General features: G+C 45.3%; 2 protein-coding genes across 3 annotated transcripts in view; both read left to right on the forward strand.

The window, feature by feature from the left end:
- NUP133 (nucleoporin 133) overlaps positions 1-3,298 on the forward strand; it is a 33,727-nt gene extending 30,429 nt beyond the window's left edge. The window contains exons 25-26 of one of the 2 annotated variants that reach the window (XM_027902147.1): positions 1,790-1,878; positions 2,942-3,298. In XM_027902147.1, coding sequence (XP_027757948.1) covers positions 1,790-1,878; positions 2,942-3,078 — 226 coding nt within the window. In that variant the 3' untranslated portion in view covers positions 3,079-3,298. The remainder of the gene's footprint in view (positions 1-1,789; positions 1,879-2,941) is intronic. The other variant, XM_027902148.1, reaches the window with a different exon arrangement.
- Positions 3,299-7,307: 4,009 nt separating this feature from the next.
- ACTA1 (actin alpha 1, skeletal muscle) lies at positions 7,308-9,597 on the forward strand. The gene is made up of 7 exons (XM_027902140.1): positions 7,308-7,322; positions 7,402-7,544; positions 7,706-8,030; positions 8,172-8,333; positions 8,554-8,745; positions 8,852-9,033; positions 9,180-9,597. Exons 2-7 carry the CDS (start codon positions 7,416-7,418, stop codon positions 9,321-9,323), a joined length of 1,134 nt encoding a protein of 377 aa, XP_027757941.1. The 5' UTR covers positions 7,308-7,322; positions 7,402-7,415; the 3' UTR covers positions 9,324-9,597.
- Positions 9,598-17,360: the final 7,763 nt, after the last annotated feature.

Consider the following 17,360-nt stretch of genomic DNA (forward strand, 5'->3'; position numbering starts at 1 on the left):
CAAACAGTGGTACTGTTTTGTCCCAGGTTAAATAACTCAGATGGCATTTCCTTCCTCTTTTTTCTAAGTTTCAGAAGTCTTCAGCTTTTCTAACTCCTATCTGTGTTCCAAGAGGGACCTAAGAAAAAGAAGATGAGGAGAGAATACATTCCAAATGCACCGTACCATTTGTGATTAAAACTGAAATAAGCAGCATTTGGATTCACACTCATGCATAGGATAGATTCCAAAGGATGGTAGTTTCTAGAAAATAAGTTCCTAGTTGTGTAACTAAGTTATTGCCACATATGACACAAATAATATGCAGAAACAGGTTCACAATATTCCAAGTGTTCCTTTCCTATTATTTTGGAGACAGAAGAATCCAGAACTCCTGCATGGCACCAGTCCAATTATTGGTTTATGACCTATCTTCCCTGGGCCAAGAACAGGATTTCAAATGTAATATTTTTACTTTTCAAACATACATAATGCTGACAGGATTTTGGCCACTCTGCTAGCTAACCAGAGGCAATTTGAGATGACTGAAAAGTGTTTAGAAAACTTGATGTCCCAGTTAAGTTTCTGGTCTAGCAAAGTTCACAAAGGCTTTACAAGGAGATTGATTGCTGTTTCAAAAGAGGTAGTGTTAACTTTCATCTGTGTGCAGAAGTAAGTGTCTGACACTTTCAAGGATAGCATCTGTTTTCTAGGTTAAGGGCTACAGGTGGTGGTGAGGTTTTCAGGTAGGATGGAGAGCTTTGCTGGATGTGCTCCTGATGTTCTTATAGCGTCCTCACTATCCTCCTCTGTGCCTGAGAGGAGAAAATTCCCCCTACCACCTTCCCTTCCTCTTTTCCTCACATTTTTCCCAGTAGTTTAAAGATGAAATCCCAGACGTTTTAAGAGTTGAAGTGACATCCAGGATACAAACATGGTTTCAGTGAAGTACAGAGGATTTGTCAGTAATAACTTCTGGGAGCCAGGTCCAGATCTGGTGCAAGCACATTCCCACTGGCCCACAGTAGTTTGGGGAATGATATGAGAACTGGTTTTGTCTGGCAGTTTAACACTGGGGACAGGAAATTTCAACAGCTGACAGGTTAGAACCACAGCAAAACAAGTTAGGTTGGTGGTGACTTAAAACTGCTACATATAAAACTCTGTAACAATGAAAAATTGTCATTTAAAATAATCTTTCTCTTAGAAAAATCTGTTTGGGATTTTTTTTTTGTATCACAGATGAGACTGTCATTCATGAGTTTTCACATTTAACACAAAGGAGACAAACTTGGGTTTGTGTCTGTGTGTGCTGTTACAGGCCTGCAACTTAGATTTTTACAATGTTTTTTTCTTTTTATCGGTGTTTGCTTTTTGTTTTGGTTTGGGTAAATTGCTTCTTTTCCTTTATTCTATAAAAAACCCCAGAATCTATACTTCATAATCTCAAACATAAAATATAATTACTGAGAATAGGTAATTCTTATCTTGATGGACAATAGTTTTGTTTTATCAAAGAAATAATGTTGTTTGTGGGGGGGGTTTATGGTTTAGAGGAGGGGAAACATTTCTATTGTCCTCCTAACTAGACTATGTTATAGTAATGTAATTGCATTGCAGTTTTACTCTTGGAATAAAGAGTTATTAACAAAGATAGAAAAACCTCTTGCTCTGAGCTATAGCCAAGTGCCTTCCGTGAGGACATATGTTAATCACCTTTGATAATATATCAAATTTTCCTGTGTTTTTTGTTCTTGTTAATTTTATTTCATCTATGCAATTCTTTCCCCGATTATTCTTTGACTTGCAGATGGTCCTGTTCAGATGGTAGAGATGATCCAATTGAAGCATCTAAAGATAGTATATTTGTGAAAATACTACAAAAGCTATTGAAAGAAGGTAAAGTGGATTTAAATATAACGGAAGGGTCTGAAATTGTTTACTTGTTTCAAAAGCTGCTTAAGAAGAACACTAACATGTAAGAAGTAGTGATAATAAATTCTCAGAGTAATAAAAATGCATTCCACTAGACAATTAAAATCATATGGAGCTAGTTCTGTCTCTGTAAAATGTTCAGGCAGGTAAGACGTGATCAGATTTCTGGGTTATAATCTGGTTATAATCTTAGTACCCTCAAATTATTTGCTCAATAGGGCACCTACCAGATTTTTAGCAGTTTCTTACAGTACAGTAAAGTAGGTCTTCTGGAGTTAAATACATGTCTTCTGTAGGATACAAGATTAATAACTAATTGACTGTCACTCAGAAGAGCCTAATCTGTTTAAGATAAGATGGTTTTTTGCTTTTGTGCTCGCTCTCCAAAAGCAAAAAAAAAAAAAAAAAACACTTCCCATTCTCCAGTTAAAGCTGACCATAGGAAGTTGTGACCATGGAAGTTACTACAGATGAAGGAGGGAGAAAGAGCATGAAAGAAATTAAGAGTCAAAATCTGTTTTAAACATTACTTGCACATGAACTTTTTCCAAAACAGAGTTCCATTTGGGAAATAGAAAAATGAAGTTTTTCAGAACGGTTCTGGTTTTGTGTGTCCGATCCTGTCAATTTCCTTCCTCTTGTAGGAGTCTCACACCCTAAAATGAACTGTTGCAACTGATAGATGTTTATTATTTGACTGTATATTATTATTTCTTTTCCCTTTGGTTTTATTTCTGTTATTATTTATTTTTATTTTGTTGAAGTGTTTGTGGTTTAAGCTTGGGTTTGTGGTTTAATCGTTAAATTACTGAGCTCTGTTTAAGTAAAAATTATTATTTTTTTAAACTGTTTTACAGGCTGCTTAAGCTTTATTATATTTCTTGATGTGTATAATAGAATTAGAGCTTCCCAATTCCAGAAGAATAATTTAACTGTGAGGCAGGCAGAGGAGTTTACTTAAAACTTATCTTAACTACTAATGAAAAGTACTTTTATCAGTGTTGTAATAAATGGTTTTGTGTTATAGGAGTCCAGTTAAGTGAATATTTACCAGAGGTGAAGGACTTGCTGCAAGCAAATGAACTTGGCAGCTTGAAATACAATGCTTACTTCGAATTTGTGTTAAAGGCAAACTATGAACTCTACGTTCAGGGACAAGCATGATCCTCACTGGTGTTTTAAATGTTTTTTCCAAAGAACTGTTGAATGCTTTTATACTTTTTTATGTTTTGTTTGGTTTTTTGCTAACACTGTGCTAAAATCTATATGAGTAATAGTAATATACTTGGTCTTAAATGTATAGACATTGATGCTTTAGTCAGGGGAGCCAGAGTTGTGTTTTCAGGCAAAATAAAAATAAAGCTTTCTTTTTCGGTGCTTTTCATAAACTCTCTGTTTTGTTCTTTATCTTCATTAGTATGAGTCCTGCCTGAGACTCAAAAGATACACAAACAAACAGGGTGAAATATGGGACCCAATGCAGGAGGTGGGGAAACTTCTGCTGTCACCACTGGAGCTGTGATTTCAGTTCAGAGAAAATACTGATAACGTTAATGCTGGATGACTGCATAGCTTACTTAAGAAATAACTGGTTATTCTGTTGGATAACTCCACTCTTTCTTTGTACAACATTTTTTGCTGTAGAAACTAGCTGATTGCAATATTGCGTTAAAGGTTACTGACACAAAAAGGATGACTGGTTTGTCACTGATCACTCAGCTTGTCTGTGACAGAAAGGAATAAAGTACAGTTCTCATTCAAAGTTCTCTGGTCCAGTAAATAGACCATTCTTTCAGTTTATATCTGTAAGGTTAAACTTTTTCAAAACATCTTAGTATTGTATCTATTTGACTTCCATTTAAGCTATTTCTAGAATACATGTAAAAATGAGATTAGCAGCTCACCACGCAGTCATTCACAGCAACTGCTCGCGCCTAGGCTCAGATGAAACCTAGAAAGCAATTACCACAGTGTGGGAGTCCAACAGGATCTTCCTTACTCCACACCTTACTCTACTGATAGATGCTACTAGTTTTCTTTTTTCTTTTCTTTTACCCCACTTCCCCAGTTAGTTAACTCTGACATGGGAATAAAAAAAAAAAAATGTGTTTAACTTCTCTATTTTAATTACTGTGACAGACAGCAGATTTTAATCTTTAAATAAAAGTTAGTGCAATCTGATGAGTTGCACCTTTCTTTTGCATGTAGCTCAAGAGTCAGAGTGACTGCAGAGCAACTTGCATGCCCTTATGCTTTACTTGTCTGGCTCCACGCCTGCTGCAACAACTTGATCCAACAGCTGAGAAGGTCAGAAGTTAAATTGGTTGAAGAGAATCCAGTTTCTAGTTTTAAAAGCACAACTCCCCTTCTGTGGCTTCCCCTCCTCCCTGTACTAATACAGTAAGCTGGGCTGAGAGTCTGAACATGTTTGGAAGAATAGATTTATCTAGAGGTTCTAACTAATATGGGAAAGAAATGCACTAGCAGTCATCTTCTAAGATTGTTCTAGGCAGCGAACTTTGCACTTCTGCAGTCTTGCACAGCTGAGAAGTGTGAGCGGAACTCCCGGCTATGGCTTCAAAGGAGTGGGTCATTTAAAGCCTTCCACTTGTTTTCTTAAATGTCACTTTGAGGGTGGTTTCATGTTGATAAACTTAGCAGGGGTTTGGGAGAAAGTGAATTATAAACAATTGCCACCCCTTACTGAAATGTGTTCTACCTGAACTTCTACTAGACTCATATATTTTACTTGAAGAGGAATCCTTTTAATTTACCATCCACCATAAAACACTGGGGATATATCGTCCCTTTCCGGAGTGTTCACCTGATATTTATATTATGTAAGGAGGGGCAGGGCAAGCCCTGGAAAGCTTACTCTGGAAGCAGGCATTTCTCCTCATTCTTGGCTATCTCTCTGTTTCAAAGTGCCTGGCTTCTCTGCTGGGATGGGTTTACTGTGGTTGGTGTAAAAGCATTCTCCAGGTTTTTGGGAAATGTAGGCTTTTCAACCGCTTTACTCTACTGCTTGGTTGGGAGGCATTTGGCATTAGTACAGCAGCTTTCCATCTGACTATTGCCAGAACAGAAGGCTACTTGCAATGAGTTTACTTAAATAAAGCCTCATTAAAATAACTTCCATGTCTAAACTGATGTTTAATGTTCTTGTACTAGCAATGTTGAGCTGGTTCTCTATTCGGTTGGGAAGTTTAAAGAGGCTGGGATTCGGGATTATTCCATTTCTCTGTTCTCCGCTTCATTATGTAATAAACTGTGCTGGTGCAGAACTTCTGTCTCAGATTACTGCAGAGGGAGGATGCCTTCATTTACCACTGCTTGTGGAAGGTCATGCCAGAGCTCTCGCTTGTTTCCAAGTGTAACAAAAACAAATAAACTTGGGACAACGGCCTAAGGAGCATGGATAGCTCCTCTTGGGTAAGGAAGTATATGTTGTTTCTTAAATAGTTATTTTCTCAGCGATGAAAAGCATGCACAGTACAGGACGTACATACTTCTATCCTTTATTGTTACCTGAGTAGCAGGAAAGTTTATCAGTTGTCGTTTGTGATCAATTTCAGAAGCTACACATAGGGAATAACGATCTTTGTGCCCAGCTCTGTACTGGAAACTAACTCCAATTGTTTCCTGACTTTGGGACAAAACCCACCTTCATTTAGTGAGTCCAGATAAACATCAGATCTACCTGAAGAAAATGATATTTTACTCAGAACTGGAAGAATTTAACATTGCCATTTGAGCATTTTGCTGTAAACTAGATTGGGGTAGAGAGAAAATAAAAGAGAACAGAAGGGATAGAAAGGGTTTATGCTTGCATCATGTTTCACTGAAGAATTAAGAATGTTTCTCTTTCAGCTACACTAGGGTTTTTGTTACTTGATTTCTGATTCAACACAACTGACTTTATTTTGGAAACCACAACGAAGCTCAACAGTTCTGTAAATAGATTTGGTGGCTGCGATGCCTTTAAGTGCTTTCAAGCTTCCGATTTTTTTACTGCTGGAACTGAAGTGTAATATAAGTTGAGGAACAGGATGAGAGAAGAGCACTCTTTATCCTCAGGGTACTTTAATAAAATAACTTCTCAGGAATTAAAAATCTATAGCAGAAGGAAGTAGAGAGCTGCCAGACGTAAAGAGGAATGCTGCTAAGCTGCAAGATGGAAAAGTTAAACAGAGGAGAAGAATAATTGTCTGCTTCTCTGTTGAGCTGTCTGCTGTGCCTTGCAGTGGAGGAAATCACCTGCGGAAATACCCTCGCTTGCAGGAGACTCCTCACAGCATGAGTGCCTCTGGCCTGTTAGTCATTCTTCCTTCCCTTCTGACTCCCTAAATTTTAAGGATTTACCCTTGGCCAGTTGTGCTGTCAGAGAAGATCTTGAAGGTTGGTTTATATCAACATAGTGTCAGGGCTGCAAAGCTGCTTGCACTGCTGCCTCTTCTTTCCATTGGTAACCAAAATGACTCTATGAAGTCTCCCAAGTGTCCTGTATGGAATCTCTGCTTAAATACCTGTAAGCTATACCTTCACCTCGTCAGAGAGGACTTGCGGGTGAGACCACACTCCTTTTGGAAACAGTGAGCCACAGGGTTAGCTGAAGGATTCCAGCATTGCCCGGGCGAGCTCAGAAGCCAGCAATGGACACTCGTAATGGCACCAGCATTCACAGCTACGTCAGGCTGCTGGGATCAGACCGGGATTAATGCTTTGCCGGGCTTCTCGTCAGGCATTTGTCTGACAGATGTTATCCTGTGCATTTATTTTCCATTTTTAAACCACAGCAAAGAAACGATGCACGGCTTAACTTGGCATGTAAAACCGTGGCTTTCGCTTGGGCTGTCGCCATGTACAGCAGTATTACCTGCAAACCGCGGACCTGCCTTGACACTTTGCCTTCTCTCCCAACTCCCTTTCTCCCCACGGGGCTCACCTATAGCTGCAGGCAAGACCCATGAGGAAGCCCTTCCCTTGGCAGCCCCAAGCCCCGGCACGTGGTGGCCGCACAGCCGATGACCCCTCGCCTCCCGCCCCTCCGAGCCCCACCGGGGCTGCCGGGCCGCCCCCACCTGCTTTGCCCTTAACGGGCCCGGTGGTGCCGGGGGATTATTTCGGCCCCGGCCGCGGGCGGTGGCAGGGGGGGCCCAGCAGACGCGCCTTATACGGCCGGGCCCGGCTCACCTGGGCCGGGGCCAGGAGCGCCTTCTTTGGGCACCGCCGGTCCGGGGCCGCGCCGGGCCCGACGCCCAAATATGGGGACGGCCGGGGCCGCATTCCTGGGGGCCGGTCGAGCCGCCGCCCGCCGCGATAAAAGGCTCGGCGGCGGCCGCGGCGACCACGAGTGACCCGGCGAGGAGCGGGAGCCTCTCTCTCTGCCCGACGCGGAGCCAGCACAGGTAAGTTCGGCCCCGCCGCCCCTGCCCGCGGCTGCCGCCCGGCCGTGAGGCTCAGCCCCTGCGCCCTGTGCCCCCGCAGACACAGCCGACACCATGTGCGACGAGGACGAGACCACCGCGCTCGTGTGCGACAACGGCTCCGGCCTGGTGAAGGCTGGCTTCGCCGGGGATGATGCCCCCAGGGCCGTGTTCCCCTCCATCGTGGGCCGCCCCCGCCACCAGGTACGGCGCAGTGCCCCTCCGAGCTTCCCCTCAAGCCCTGCCACAGCTGTTGTGGTGGATCCCTGCTGCCTCCCAGCGCTTCCCATTCTCCTGTCCTGCCAGGAAGCCCGGTGCTATTGCCCGTGGAGAGCTTGCTGAGCCCCCGCTTTCCTCCCTTGCAGGGCGTCATGGTGGGTATGGGTCAGAAGGACTCCTATGTAGGAGATGAAGCCCAGAGCAAGAGAGGTATCCTGACCCTGAAGTACCCCATTGAACATGGCATCATCACAAACTGGGACGACATGGAGAAGATCTGGCACCACACCTTCTACAATGAGCTGCGTGTCGCCCCAGAGGAGCACCCCACCCTGCTCACTGAGGCCCCCCTTAACCCCAAAGCCAACCGTGAAAAGATGACCCAAATCATGTTTGAGACCTTCAACGTCCCCGCCATGTATGTGGCCATCCAGGCTGTGCTGTCCCTGTACGCCTCTGGCCGTACCACTGGTGAGTGCAAAGTCCCACTGGCCCCTCTCCCCTCAGCAAGGACACCCAGGACTGGCCCCTAGAACTGAAAAGCACTCTACCCCCCAGGGTAGGACCCTTTGTGGGCTGCATCTCTAAGGTGGCTGCTTCTTGTTTCCCCAGGTATTGTGCTGGACTCCGGTGATGGTGTGACACACAATGTCCCCATCTATGAAGGGTATGCCCTGCCCCATGCCATCATGCGCTTGGATCTGGCCGGCCGTGACCTCACTGACTACCTGATGAAGATCCTGACTGAGCGTGGCTATTCCTTTGTCACCACAGGTAAGCACTATTCCCTCCTCCAGAAAGTCCCCCCTCACTCCCAACGCTTGCACCTTCAGGGATGCTGCAGCCTGTCGTCCCGTTGCAAGCCCCGTGAGCCCTCCTTTTCAGGAGTTCACGTGTGGCTGGGGGTCTGGAGTCCCCGCAGACCTATGAAAGTGGTGCAAGCATTCCAGGTTCCTCCTCTGCAATCACTGATGTCTTTGCTCCCCCCTGACAGCTGAACGTGAGATTGTCCGTGACATCAAGGAGAAGCTGTGCTATGTGGCTCTGGACTTTGAGAATGAGATGGCCACCGCTGCCTCTTCCTCCTCCCTGGAAAAGAGCTATGAGCTGCCTGATGGGCAGGTCATCACCATTGGCAATGAGCGTTTCCGCTGCCCAGAAACCCTCTTCCAGCCTTCCTTTATTGGTGTGTGGGACCCCCTCCCTCTTTCCTCCCCTGACAGCTCTCTCTTCTCTCCTGAGTCTCTTCGCAATTAACTTGTGCCTGCTTGTTTCCCCCTCTCTGCCACCAGGTATGGAGTCTGCAGGGATCCATGAGACTACCTACAACAGCATCATGAAGTGCGACATTGACATTAGGAAGGACCTGTATGCCAACAACGTCATGTCCGGGGGTACCACCATGTACCCAGGTATTGCTGACCGCATGCAAAAGGAGATCACAGCCCTGGCCCCCAGCACAATGAAGATCAAGGTAAGGCTGGAGCACAAAGGGCCCAGGAGTGGGACCATCCTTCTTTTGCCCCCCTGCACGCAGCATTCAGGGCTGTGCACACCCCTGTGCCTGCCGCCTGCAGCAGTGGCTTGTTTACTGACCTCGGCTCTCTTGGCTTTTTCCAGATCATTGCCCCACCTGAGCGTAAGTACTCTGTCTGGATCGGTGGCTCTATCCTGGCCTCCCTGTCCACCTTCCAGCAGATGTGGATCACAAAGCAGGAGTACGATGAAGCTGGCCCATCCATTGTCCACCGTAAATGCTTCTAAACATGTTTACATGATCACTTTGCCAACCACGCTCAGGATGACAACCTTCTAGGTTGCAGGCTGCAGAGGGCCCGCAACAGCCATGTAACTTTCTATTTTGTAACGATTTCTGGTTACTGTTGCTGCAAAGCTCCACGTGACACAGTGTATGTAAAGTGTACATAAATTAATTTATTTTATCTCGTTTTGTTTGTTTTTAAAACCAATGCCCTGTGGAAGGAAACAAAAAACTTCAAGAAGCATTAAATCATCAGTCATTCTGTCACACCCCTAATGCAGTTGTCTGTCGTCATTTGCTTGGGTTCTTCCATCACTTGCTGACGCAGCGTGAGGGCGGCGGGCGGTGGGACGGGACATCCCCAGACAGGAGCAGGACTGGGGAGGGGGCAGGACCCCAGCCAGAGGAGCCAGCTCCCTGGGACTTGCTTGGGGTGCAGACTCCGCAGTGGCACTGGGAGCAGTCTGGGGGTGGCTCCATCATTCTGCTGCAAGGTGGGTTCCCTGACACTCTGAAAAGTGCTCCTCCCCAACCCAGGCGGGAAAGGGTTACCTGGAGCCTTGGCTTGAAAGAGCTTTCATTTGGCTCAGCCTGCCAAAAAAGTAGCTCTGGCAGGCTCCTGAGGAAGGCAAGGCCGGGGCTGAGGGCAGGTGGCGGGTGCAGGTTAAATAAAGAGCTTTCCACTCCACTTATGGGAAACCCACCTGCCATCATGTTGTCCCTGGGGGGATGAGGGCAGCCAGGGCCACTTCCTCACCCTGCCTGACATGTTTGCCCTTGCCAGTGGTCGTGCATGAGGGGCTGCCCGCAAAGGGACCACCCTCTCCTCTGCCCCCCTAAACCACCCCTTCCAGGGATCAGGTCATTTACTCAGGAACTCCCTGGGAGCCCAAAGGAAAATCCTCTTGCCAAAGGGGTTTGCCTGCCCTGTTTGCCGATGAAGCAGAGCAGGGTGGGAGGAAGGAAAACTGCTCCCACCTGTCTCATTTCTCTGGGACTCTGGGGCCCCCCTTTGCTACCAGTGTTCACACACACATACACACTCCAAGTGCTCAGCTCCCTCAGGGAGCTACCCTAAAGTGCTGCCAGACTTGGCCCTTCTCCCTGGGCCAGTGCACATGTGCAGGAGCCATCAGCCTTTGGAAGAGGAGGACTCATGTAGCAGAGGGCCTTGGCATGAAAGCAGTCCCTGAGTTCTGGGGTGTTCCTTTCCTGTGGGAGACAGCAGAGCTGGGATAAAAAAGGTGATTTTCAGAAAAACTTCCAGCTCAGGAAGGTTTTTTGCAATGCTGTGGCTATGTTAAGGGTGCACTTGTTTACCTGCACTGAAGTGAGACACATACCCGTGTATACATTTTTTTTAGTCCCATTGCAAAGTAAAAGCCTGTGGGAGGAGCTGTCCTGGTCCTTCCCTGGTATCTGGGGACAGAGAGGGCCCCAGGGTAACCTTAAGAGCTCCTCAGCTGAGATTTCTTTCTGAGTGACTAGGGTTGGACTGGAAAGTAGCTGCTTCTCAAAAAAACAGTTACTTTTCATAAAACACACACAAGCTTTTATTTGACATTTGTGCAAGTTGTTGGGTGATGGTACATACTTTGTCTGACAGCTCCGTGTTGGGATTCTGGGAGGTGCTTAACTAACATTAGGTCCTCAATACCTGAATCCTGATCTCAGGCTGAGTTGTCACTTAAGTGGTATTATGAGATTAATTTTAGGAATTGCTTCTGTTATTTGATTAAAAGACTGTTTCACAAACACAATGAGATTTAACTTAGAAGAGCAGCCTCATGGATTAGACAGCACTGTCAGACTCCAATTTTTCCACCTGCATAATTAATTTAGGGTCCTAAACCCATGACAGAAGGGCCTGATTTTTTGGGGTGGTGCAGAGTGATGTCACTCTCCTCCATCCTGATCAAAATTAATGGGAGCAGGAGATCCTTGCCCCTTCTGACTAAGACCTATATTTTGCAGTGCCAAACTTGGGTTTAGGAACACTCCTAAGAACAGCTGAGGGCAGAGGGCAGTCCTCCAGCAGCCACAGCACTGCACAGGGCACTGCCTTGTTCAGGGAGGCTGATGCTGCCTCCAGCATCTCACTGTCTGCTGTCTCTAACAGCAGTATTTTGTCACGTACTAACCCACAGCATCAGGTATTCATGATAGCTTCAGTGCCAATTTCATCCTGTTGAAGTTAAATGCCCAACAATACATTATTACAGCTGAGAAAAATGACTGGTTTGTTGGTTTTGATGTTTAATCAATGAACTTGGAGGCAATGCATAACAAACAAAACCTGTTCAGGTTTTAATTCCAAACTAAAACGTGTTCTTTATTCTGAAATCAGCCTTTTATTTGGGCTTAGGATTTTCCTTGTGATTTTCAGCAACTGAAGACACGGATTGTTAGGAAACAGGTGAGCTGAATTTTCACATGGTTCACAAGCCCCATTATTGGAAAGGCGTTTTGGAAAATTTTACTTGCACACAGTGGGCCAGGTTTGGTCTTCGTTGCGCAGTTCTCAATAATTTCAGTACCCTCCCTGCATCTGCAACAGTGCTGTTGGCAGCAGGCGAAGGATCACCAGGACCAGCATTCTCCGTTTTGAAAGAGGTAAAGAAATAAACGGGACCTCAGAAGAGAAGAAGGGGATAGCAGGAAGGATGCAGGACATCTACGTGCTGTGGGAGGGAGGGTAATGGTGGAATGGCTCTTGCCTGCACCGACAGCATTCTCTGGGACTGCAGCTCACTACTTGCTCCACAGCCGGCTGGATCTGGGCCTGGACCAGTACAGGACAAGCCTCTGTAGCTACACAAGAAACTGCCCTGGAAATACCAAACGTCACCAAGGAATGGAAAAATCTGGAGAACAGAAGACAAAAATTATGTGAAGGTGTTTAGATGAGCTTTGGAGGCACAGTCATGTCTGGGTTTTGATGTAAGCTTCCCTAGGATCTGCAGTTGCCTGGGGCATTAACACAGTTATTTAAGAAGCTAAGGTACAGGGAAAACCTGGGTTCTGAGGGAAAGTCTTAAGGGGGCCCCTGAGCAAAAGAACAAAGGGAATCCTGGAGAAGATGAGGGCACTGGAGAGGCTTTCTAATTTCACACTGATAGAGATTTTGTTAGTGTAAAAATCTGCATTGCACAGAGAGAAAAATGTGGCCCAGGATGGGCTGCCTCTCACAAAAGTCGCAGCTCTGTCCTCCATTTGGGAAAGGGAACTGGCACCCCAACATGCTTCTCCTTTTGGGTTCCAAAACTGCAAAAACCAAAAGAACTTTAACCTACAGAATTTGTTAGGCTTGGCTTTCCTGAGAGGACCTGAACACCCCCTCAGAGAGGACATCAGTGCAGCCCCACTGTATACTCAGTTGATTGTGAACCTCCTGCTGGCATTTGGCCAGCGATATTTATTCAATGAGATTTATTTAAAAGGACAAAATAAAGGCCACTTGAAAATTATTACCACTTTTCACAGTAAACTCCTAAGCAACAAATTATGTGGCAGTCTTTATTTCTGAAAGTGAAGTATTAAAACAAACCCCTTCAAATCTTCAAACACTTATTTTATAGAAATATTTTGTGCTAGTTTCATTTCATTAATCCACAGGGGAAAAAAAGTAGTTGAATGGAACATCAGCAGTTGAGGTCATACATTTATTTATTTATTTTTTAACCAAATGGGCATTTTTCTATTAAAAACATTAAAAGAGAGCTATTGACTTGCATAATTTCTATGACACATCTCCTGGGGCTAGAAAACGGAGTACATCAGGGTGACCGTAACCTATTGATCAGCTGATGGATAACTGCAGGCAGTGCTGGTGTGCAGGGCTCCCACATGGAACAGATGACAGTCAGGGTGGGCAAATTTAGCAACAGGACCATTCAGAGTATCGTACAGTCTTGCATTCTTTCCCAGGAACTGCTGGCAGATTTGGGGATCCTCTTCAGACCCTCATGGTCGGAACAGATTTCGAAGGGAACAAAAGCTACCAGCGTCAGGCTTTGTGAATTAGTTGTATTTGCAGCTGGCAAAGGCTCTCTTTTTTTTTTTTTTTTTTATTTGTTCAGGATACGAAAAATAAAGGAGCTTCTGATTTCTATGCAGCAGGGAAAGTTGGAGCATTGCTGGCTTCCACTTAGGATGTGTGCTGTGCACGATGGAGATGAGCAGATGTTGAAGAAACCTTTTATTGCCAAGAGTGTCTCTCTCTTACCCCCTCCTGTCAACCTTGAAACTACACCGACCTGTGCAGAACTGGGGCCAGCAGCGTGTTAATCTCCAGCACTGTGGTGACCCTGTGCAGCTTATGCTCTGTGCTTGCAGGGACCACAGCCAAACTCAGTCTTTCCTCAGCTGCTCAAGGCCACTCTCTGAAACTAAAGCGTGCAGCTTGGAAGCACTTCTGGTTGTTGATGTTCAGGGAGTGCCACAGGCAGCCCAGGAATGAGCCTCCGTGTAACCCCACCTCAGGGAGCTGAGTATATATAGATCCCTGGAAGCAGTTTTCTTCTTTGGCACATCACTCCCACCCATAACACCTTCCAAACAAACACTCCCTGCCCCCCTGTGCCCTCACTGCTTGGCTTCCAGCAGCTTCTCTCTCTTCAAGGGAAAACAAGGCTTAAAAGCTGAGAAAACTCACGCCTGGAGAGAAAAGGGGGAGGATCGCCTTATAAAAGGGCTCTCACGTACTCAGAGATGAGCAGCCCGAAGTCAATGTCAGCAGGCATCAGCCCTTGACCCTGGCTCATGATGGCATGAGGACCTAAGCAAGCAGAAGTGCTGTGAGTGGGGCTTCTGGTACAGGTGTGTAAGGAGACCTCTGTATGTCTGCAGCTCTGTCCTCTCCCAGAAGAAGAGCTGTCCTGGTGCCTGATGCATGCAGGCATGGACAAGGGTGCTCCCACAGGCAGTTCTACAGCGGTTACAGGAGAGTGACCCTTCATCTCACACCCATTGGTTCCTCAAATCCCATAGACACAGATATCACCTAAATAAAGTGAGTTTGCATTGCCTTTAACGGTGGCCAGTGCAGAGCTCGGGTTGCTGGTGTTGTATTGGGTGGGTCAGCACTGGGAAGGGAACACTCAGAGAGCAGAGGAAGGGCTGGTTGTGGGAGTGGTGCAAGAACCACAGCTCTGCCAGCCATGCTGAGGGAGCAGACAATGACAGAACAGTTCTGCCCTTCCCAAAACCCCCTGTGGCTGCAGGGAGAAGGCTACCTGCAGCGGGAAAGATGGAGGACCATGGAAGTGGGAGGAGGTCTGAAGCAGATCGACCTAAAAGAACAATAAGGTTCCCCAGGTAACTGTATCTACTTCTGTAAGGCTTTTAAATTCCCTTTATCAACAATAATCACAAAAAAAAAAAAAAAAAAAAGGTTAAAATAATAGAGGTATAAAGTCTAAACTATCTTGAGTTTGCTAGCATTGAACAGTGCTGTCACTGGGCTATCTGCCTGTGGAGCACAGCCAAAGGGCACAGTGGGGAGCTCTGCCTGCTTTGCACTGTGTTCCATACTGAAAAATAAGTGAGGTCCAGGTGCTGAGGCCATCCACTTTCTTGCCACAACTTATTGTGGAGTGGTGTGTGGGGATAGAGGCACTGTTCAAGAGGCTGTAGAATAGGGTCTTTCTTCTGTAAGGATTTCTTGTTCTGGAAACTCTGACCCACCCCACCCCTCATAAAAAGACCATCAGAGAGCTACCAGAATGCCCTAACCCAAACAGTTTTGAAGTAGTGATGATGTTATTCCTACCTAATCCCAGCAGCACTGCTGTAGGTGACAGGCCCTGTATGACTACAGGATCTGAGCACTTCATACTCGGAGGTTGGTTTTCTTTCTCTTTTCTTCTTTCCTAAACCAAGTCCATCATGGTTTTCCTCTGTGACCCTGAGCAAGTCAACATTCATGACTCTGTTTGTTGCCAGCAAAGTGCCTTTTCTATTTTCCATCTCAAAGGAAGATAAAGAGGAATAGCTAATGCTCTTGGAGGGTTTTGGGATGTTGTCATAGAAGGTGTTTGGGGAATGTGAAATACTTGTGAACCTAAATTTAGCTCTGAAAGTCATGCAGCACAGTTTCCTGGCACAAATAACAGAGAAAGTCTTGAAATCTGAATGTTTTCCAATTGTGGCCACAACCTGGAGGCTCTGATAGCCACTGGTTGTGCCAGGGATCTACGACTCTGGCTCCAGCGAGTCCTTTGCCTTGCTGAGAGACCAGACCTTCCACTTCCTCCCAGGCTGGTCCCACCAGCAACTCAAAACACCAGCAGTTTCTGTTCTTGCTCTAGATGTGATGCCTCCATATTTGGTCTGCAAGAGCCCTGTGGGGTAAGAGCGTTCTTCAAACCTAATAAAAGCGGCAAATTTAGCAGAACTACAATGTTCTAATGAGTCAGCTGAGGGAGAATATAAGAAATCTGTCTTGGGATACATGTTTTAGGAGAAATATGCCAATTAATTTTAGATCTTCCACTCTGAGATTTATTTCCTCTTTCCCTAATTTCTTTTAGCCCACTGGAGCCAGCCCATCGTGCTCAAGACTGTGTGGTTAAGGGGTCATGATACCCCTGTTCACATGTAATGGGTTAAATGCCAGATGGCTAATAAAGAAGATTGATTCTACTTAGACAGCAAAATATGACATTAAGTGGAATTTGGAGCTAAATTTCAAAGTTGACTTTAAAAGAGTGTAATTTAGTCCTTGGGTGCTTAGGCTGTGCTGACACCTTGTTTTATTATTTTTAGTGCCTGCCACACATACTCCTCTGTGGAGAAACAACTTGTTTGACAAAAAAGTTGATGTAACTCCTGTCACATAGTCTTGATCAGAATCCAGAAACCAGGTATAGCTCTGCCCAAACTGGAGGTGCTTGGTTTCTTCACTGGCTGCAGCAGGACTGTGGGCAGCCCAGAAGGTGCACCTGCTGAACATGCATCATTGTTTAAAAATAAAAAGAGGAGAGAAAAGAATAACATGGAAAATATTGCTAGGTCAGCAGAGGGAGGGAGGGCTCATGCCTGGGCAGGGGGGTTTGGGGAAGGGCAGGACAAATACTGGTATAGAGGCATAGCCACGTAATGAGAAGACGTATGGGATGTTCTGCAGTGCAGGAGTAATGGAGAAGGCTCCCGGGGTGCTGCAGTGACATTGCACTCAGTATTAATTTGTACTATTTGTGCAGGTTAGGTTGGGTCTATTTGGGCATTGCAGCAAGGTTTCAGCCCATGTACCCAACCTCAGATACCCTCTGCTGCAATGCAATGGAGATGATCCGTGCAAGTAATCTTTGCTGAAGCCAATGGGAGGACAGAAGACTTGGTTAATATTTAAGTGCTTGCATGACCAGGTCCCAGGTTAAGAAATAAAGTCATAGCAACAAAAACAATCACATGAAGAAGCAGAAGGGAGGGAGAGGGAATAATTAATTTAGTTGTTGTAAGTCCAGAACCTGGTATGTCTTGAGGCCAAAAGATTAGAAGAATATTTGTTTCCTGAAATGTGTAGAATATGTGCATTTAATCAGTTACCTGTTCTGCGGAGATTTTATTGCTGATTTCATAATTCACATCTATCTTTCTCTATTTTCTGTGGAAGAATCAGTCTGAAATAAGGATCAGTTGAGCAAATGAGTGTATATAACAGAACTGAGAAGTAGTAAGACCCAAGTCTGAACCATAAGTATTCTGCAGAAGTGGTAGTTTTGACAAATAAGATACATGGGTGAAAAAGAAAGCATTTAGGGAGAAAATATTTTATGACATAATCATCATCCCATTGACTTTGTGCTGGGAAAGAGTTCTGAGTTACAGAGCGGAGAGTGAGCGCAGGCTCAAGCTTCCAAGGAGGTATTTTACTTTCTGACCTTGGTTTATCTCTGATCAGCACAATGGTGAGTGGCTTCTGAATAGTTTTGGAGAAAGTAACATAAATATATTGAGTTTTTTGTTTGGTAAGTGTAACTGTAAGGAGGGTTTGGTATTGCTAAATGAATATTTAAAGCAAATGTGTGACAAGTTCT

Source organism: Empidonax traillii, unplaced genomic scaffold (assembly GCF_003031625.1).
Source record: "Empidonax traillii isolate 1590-97213 ecotype Southwest subspecies unplaced genomic scaffold, ASM303162v1 scaffold845:size272117, whole genome shotgun sequence".
Classification (NCBI taxonomy): Eukaryota; Metazoa; Chordata; class Aves; order Passeriformes; family Tyrannidae; genus Empidonax; species Empidonax traillii.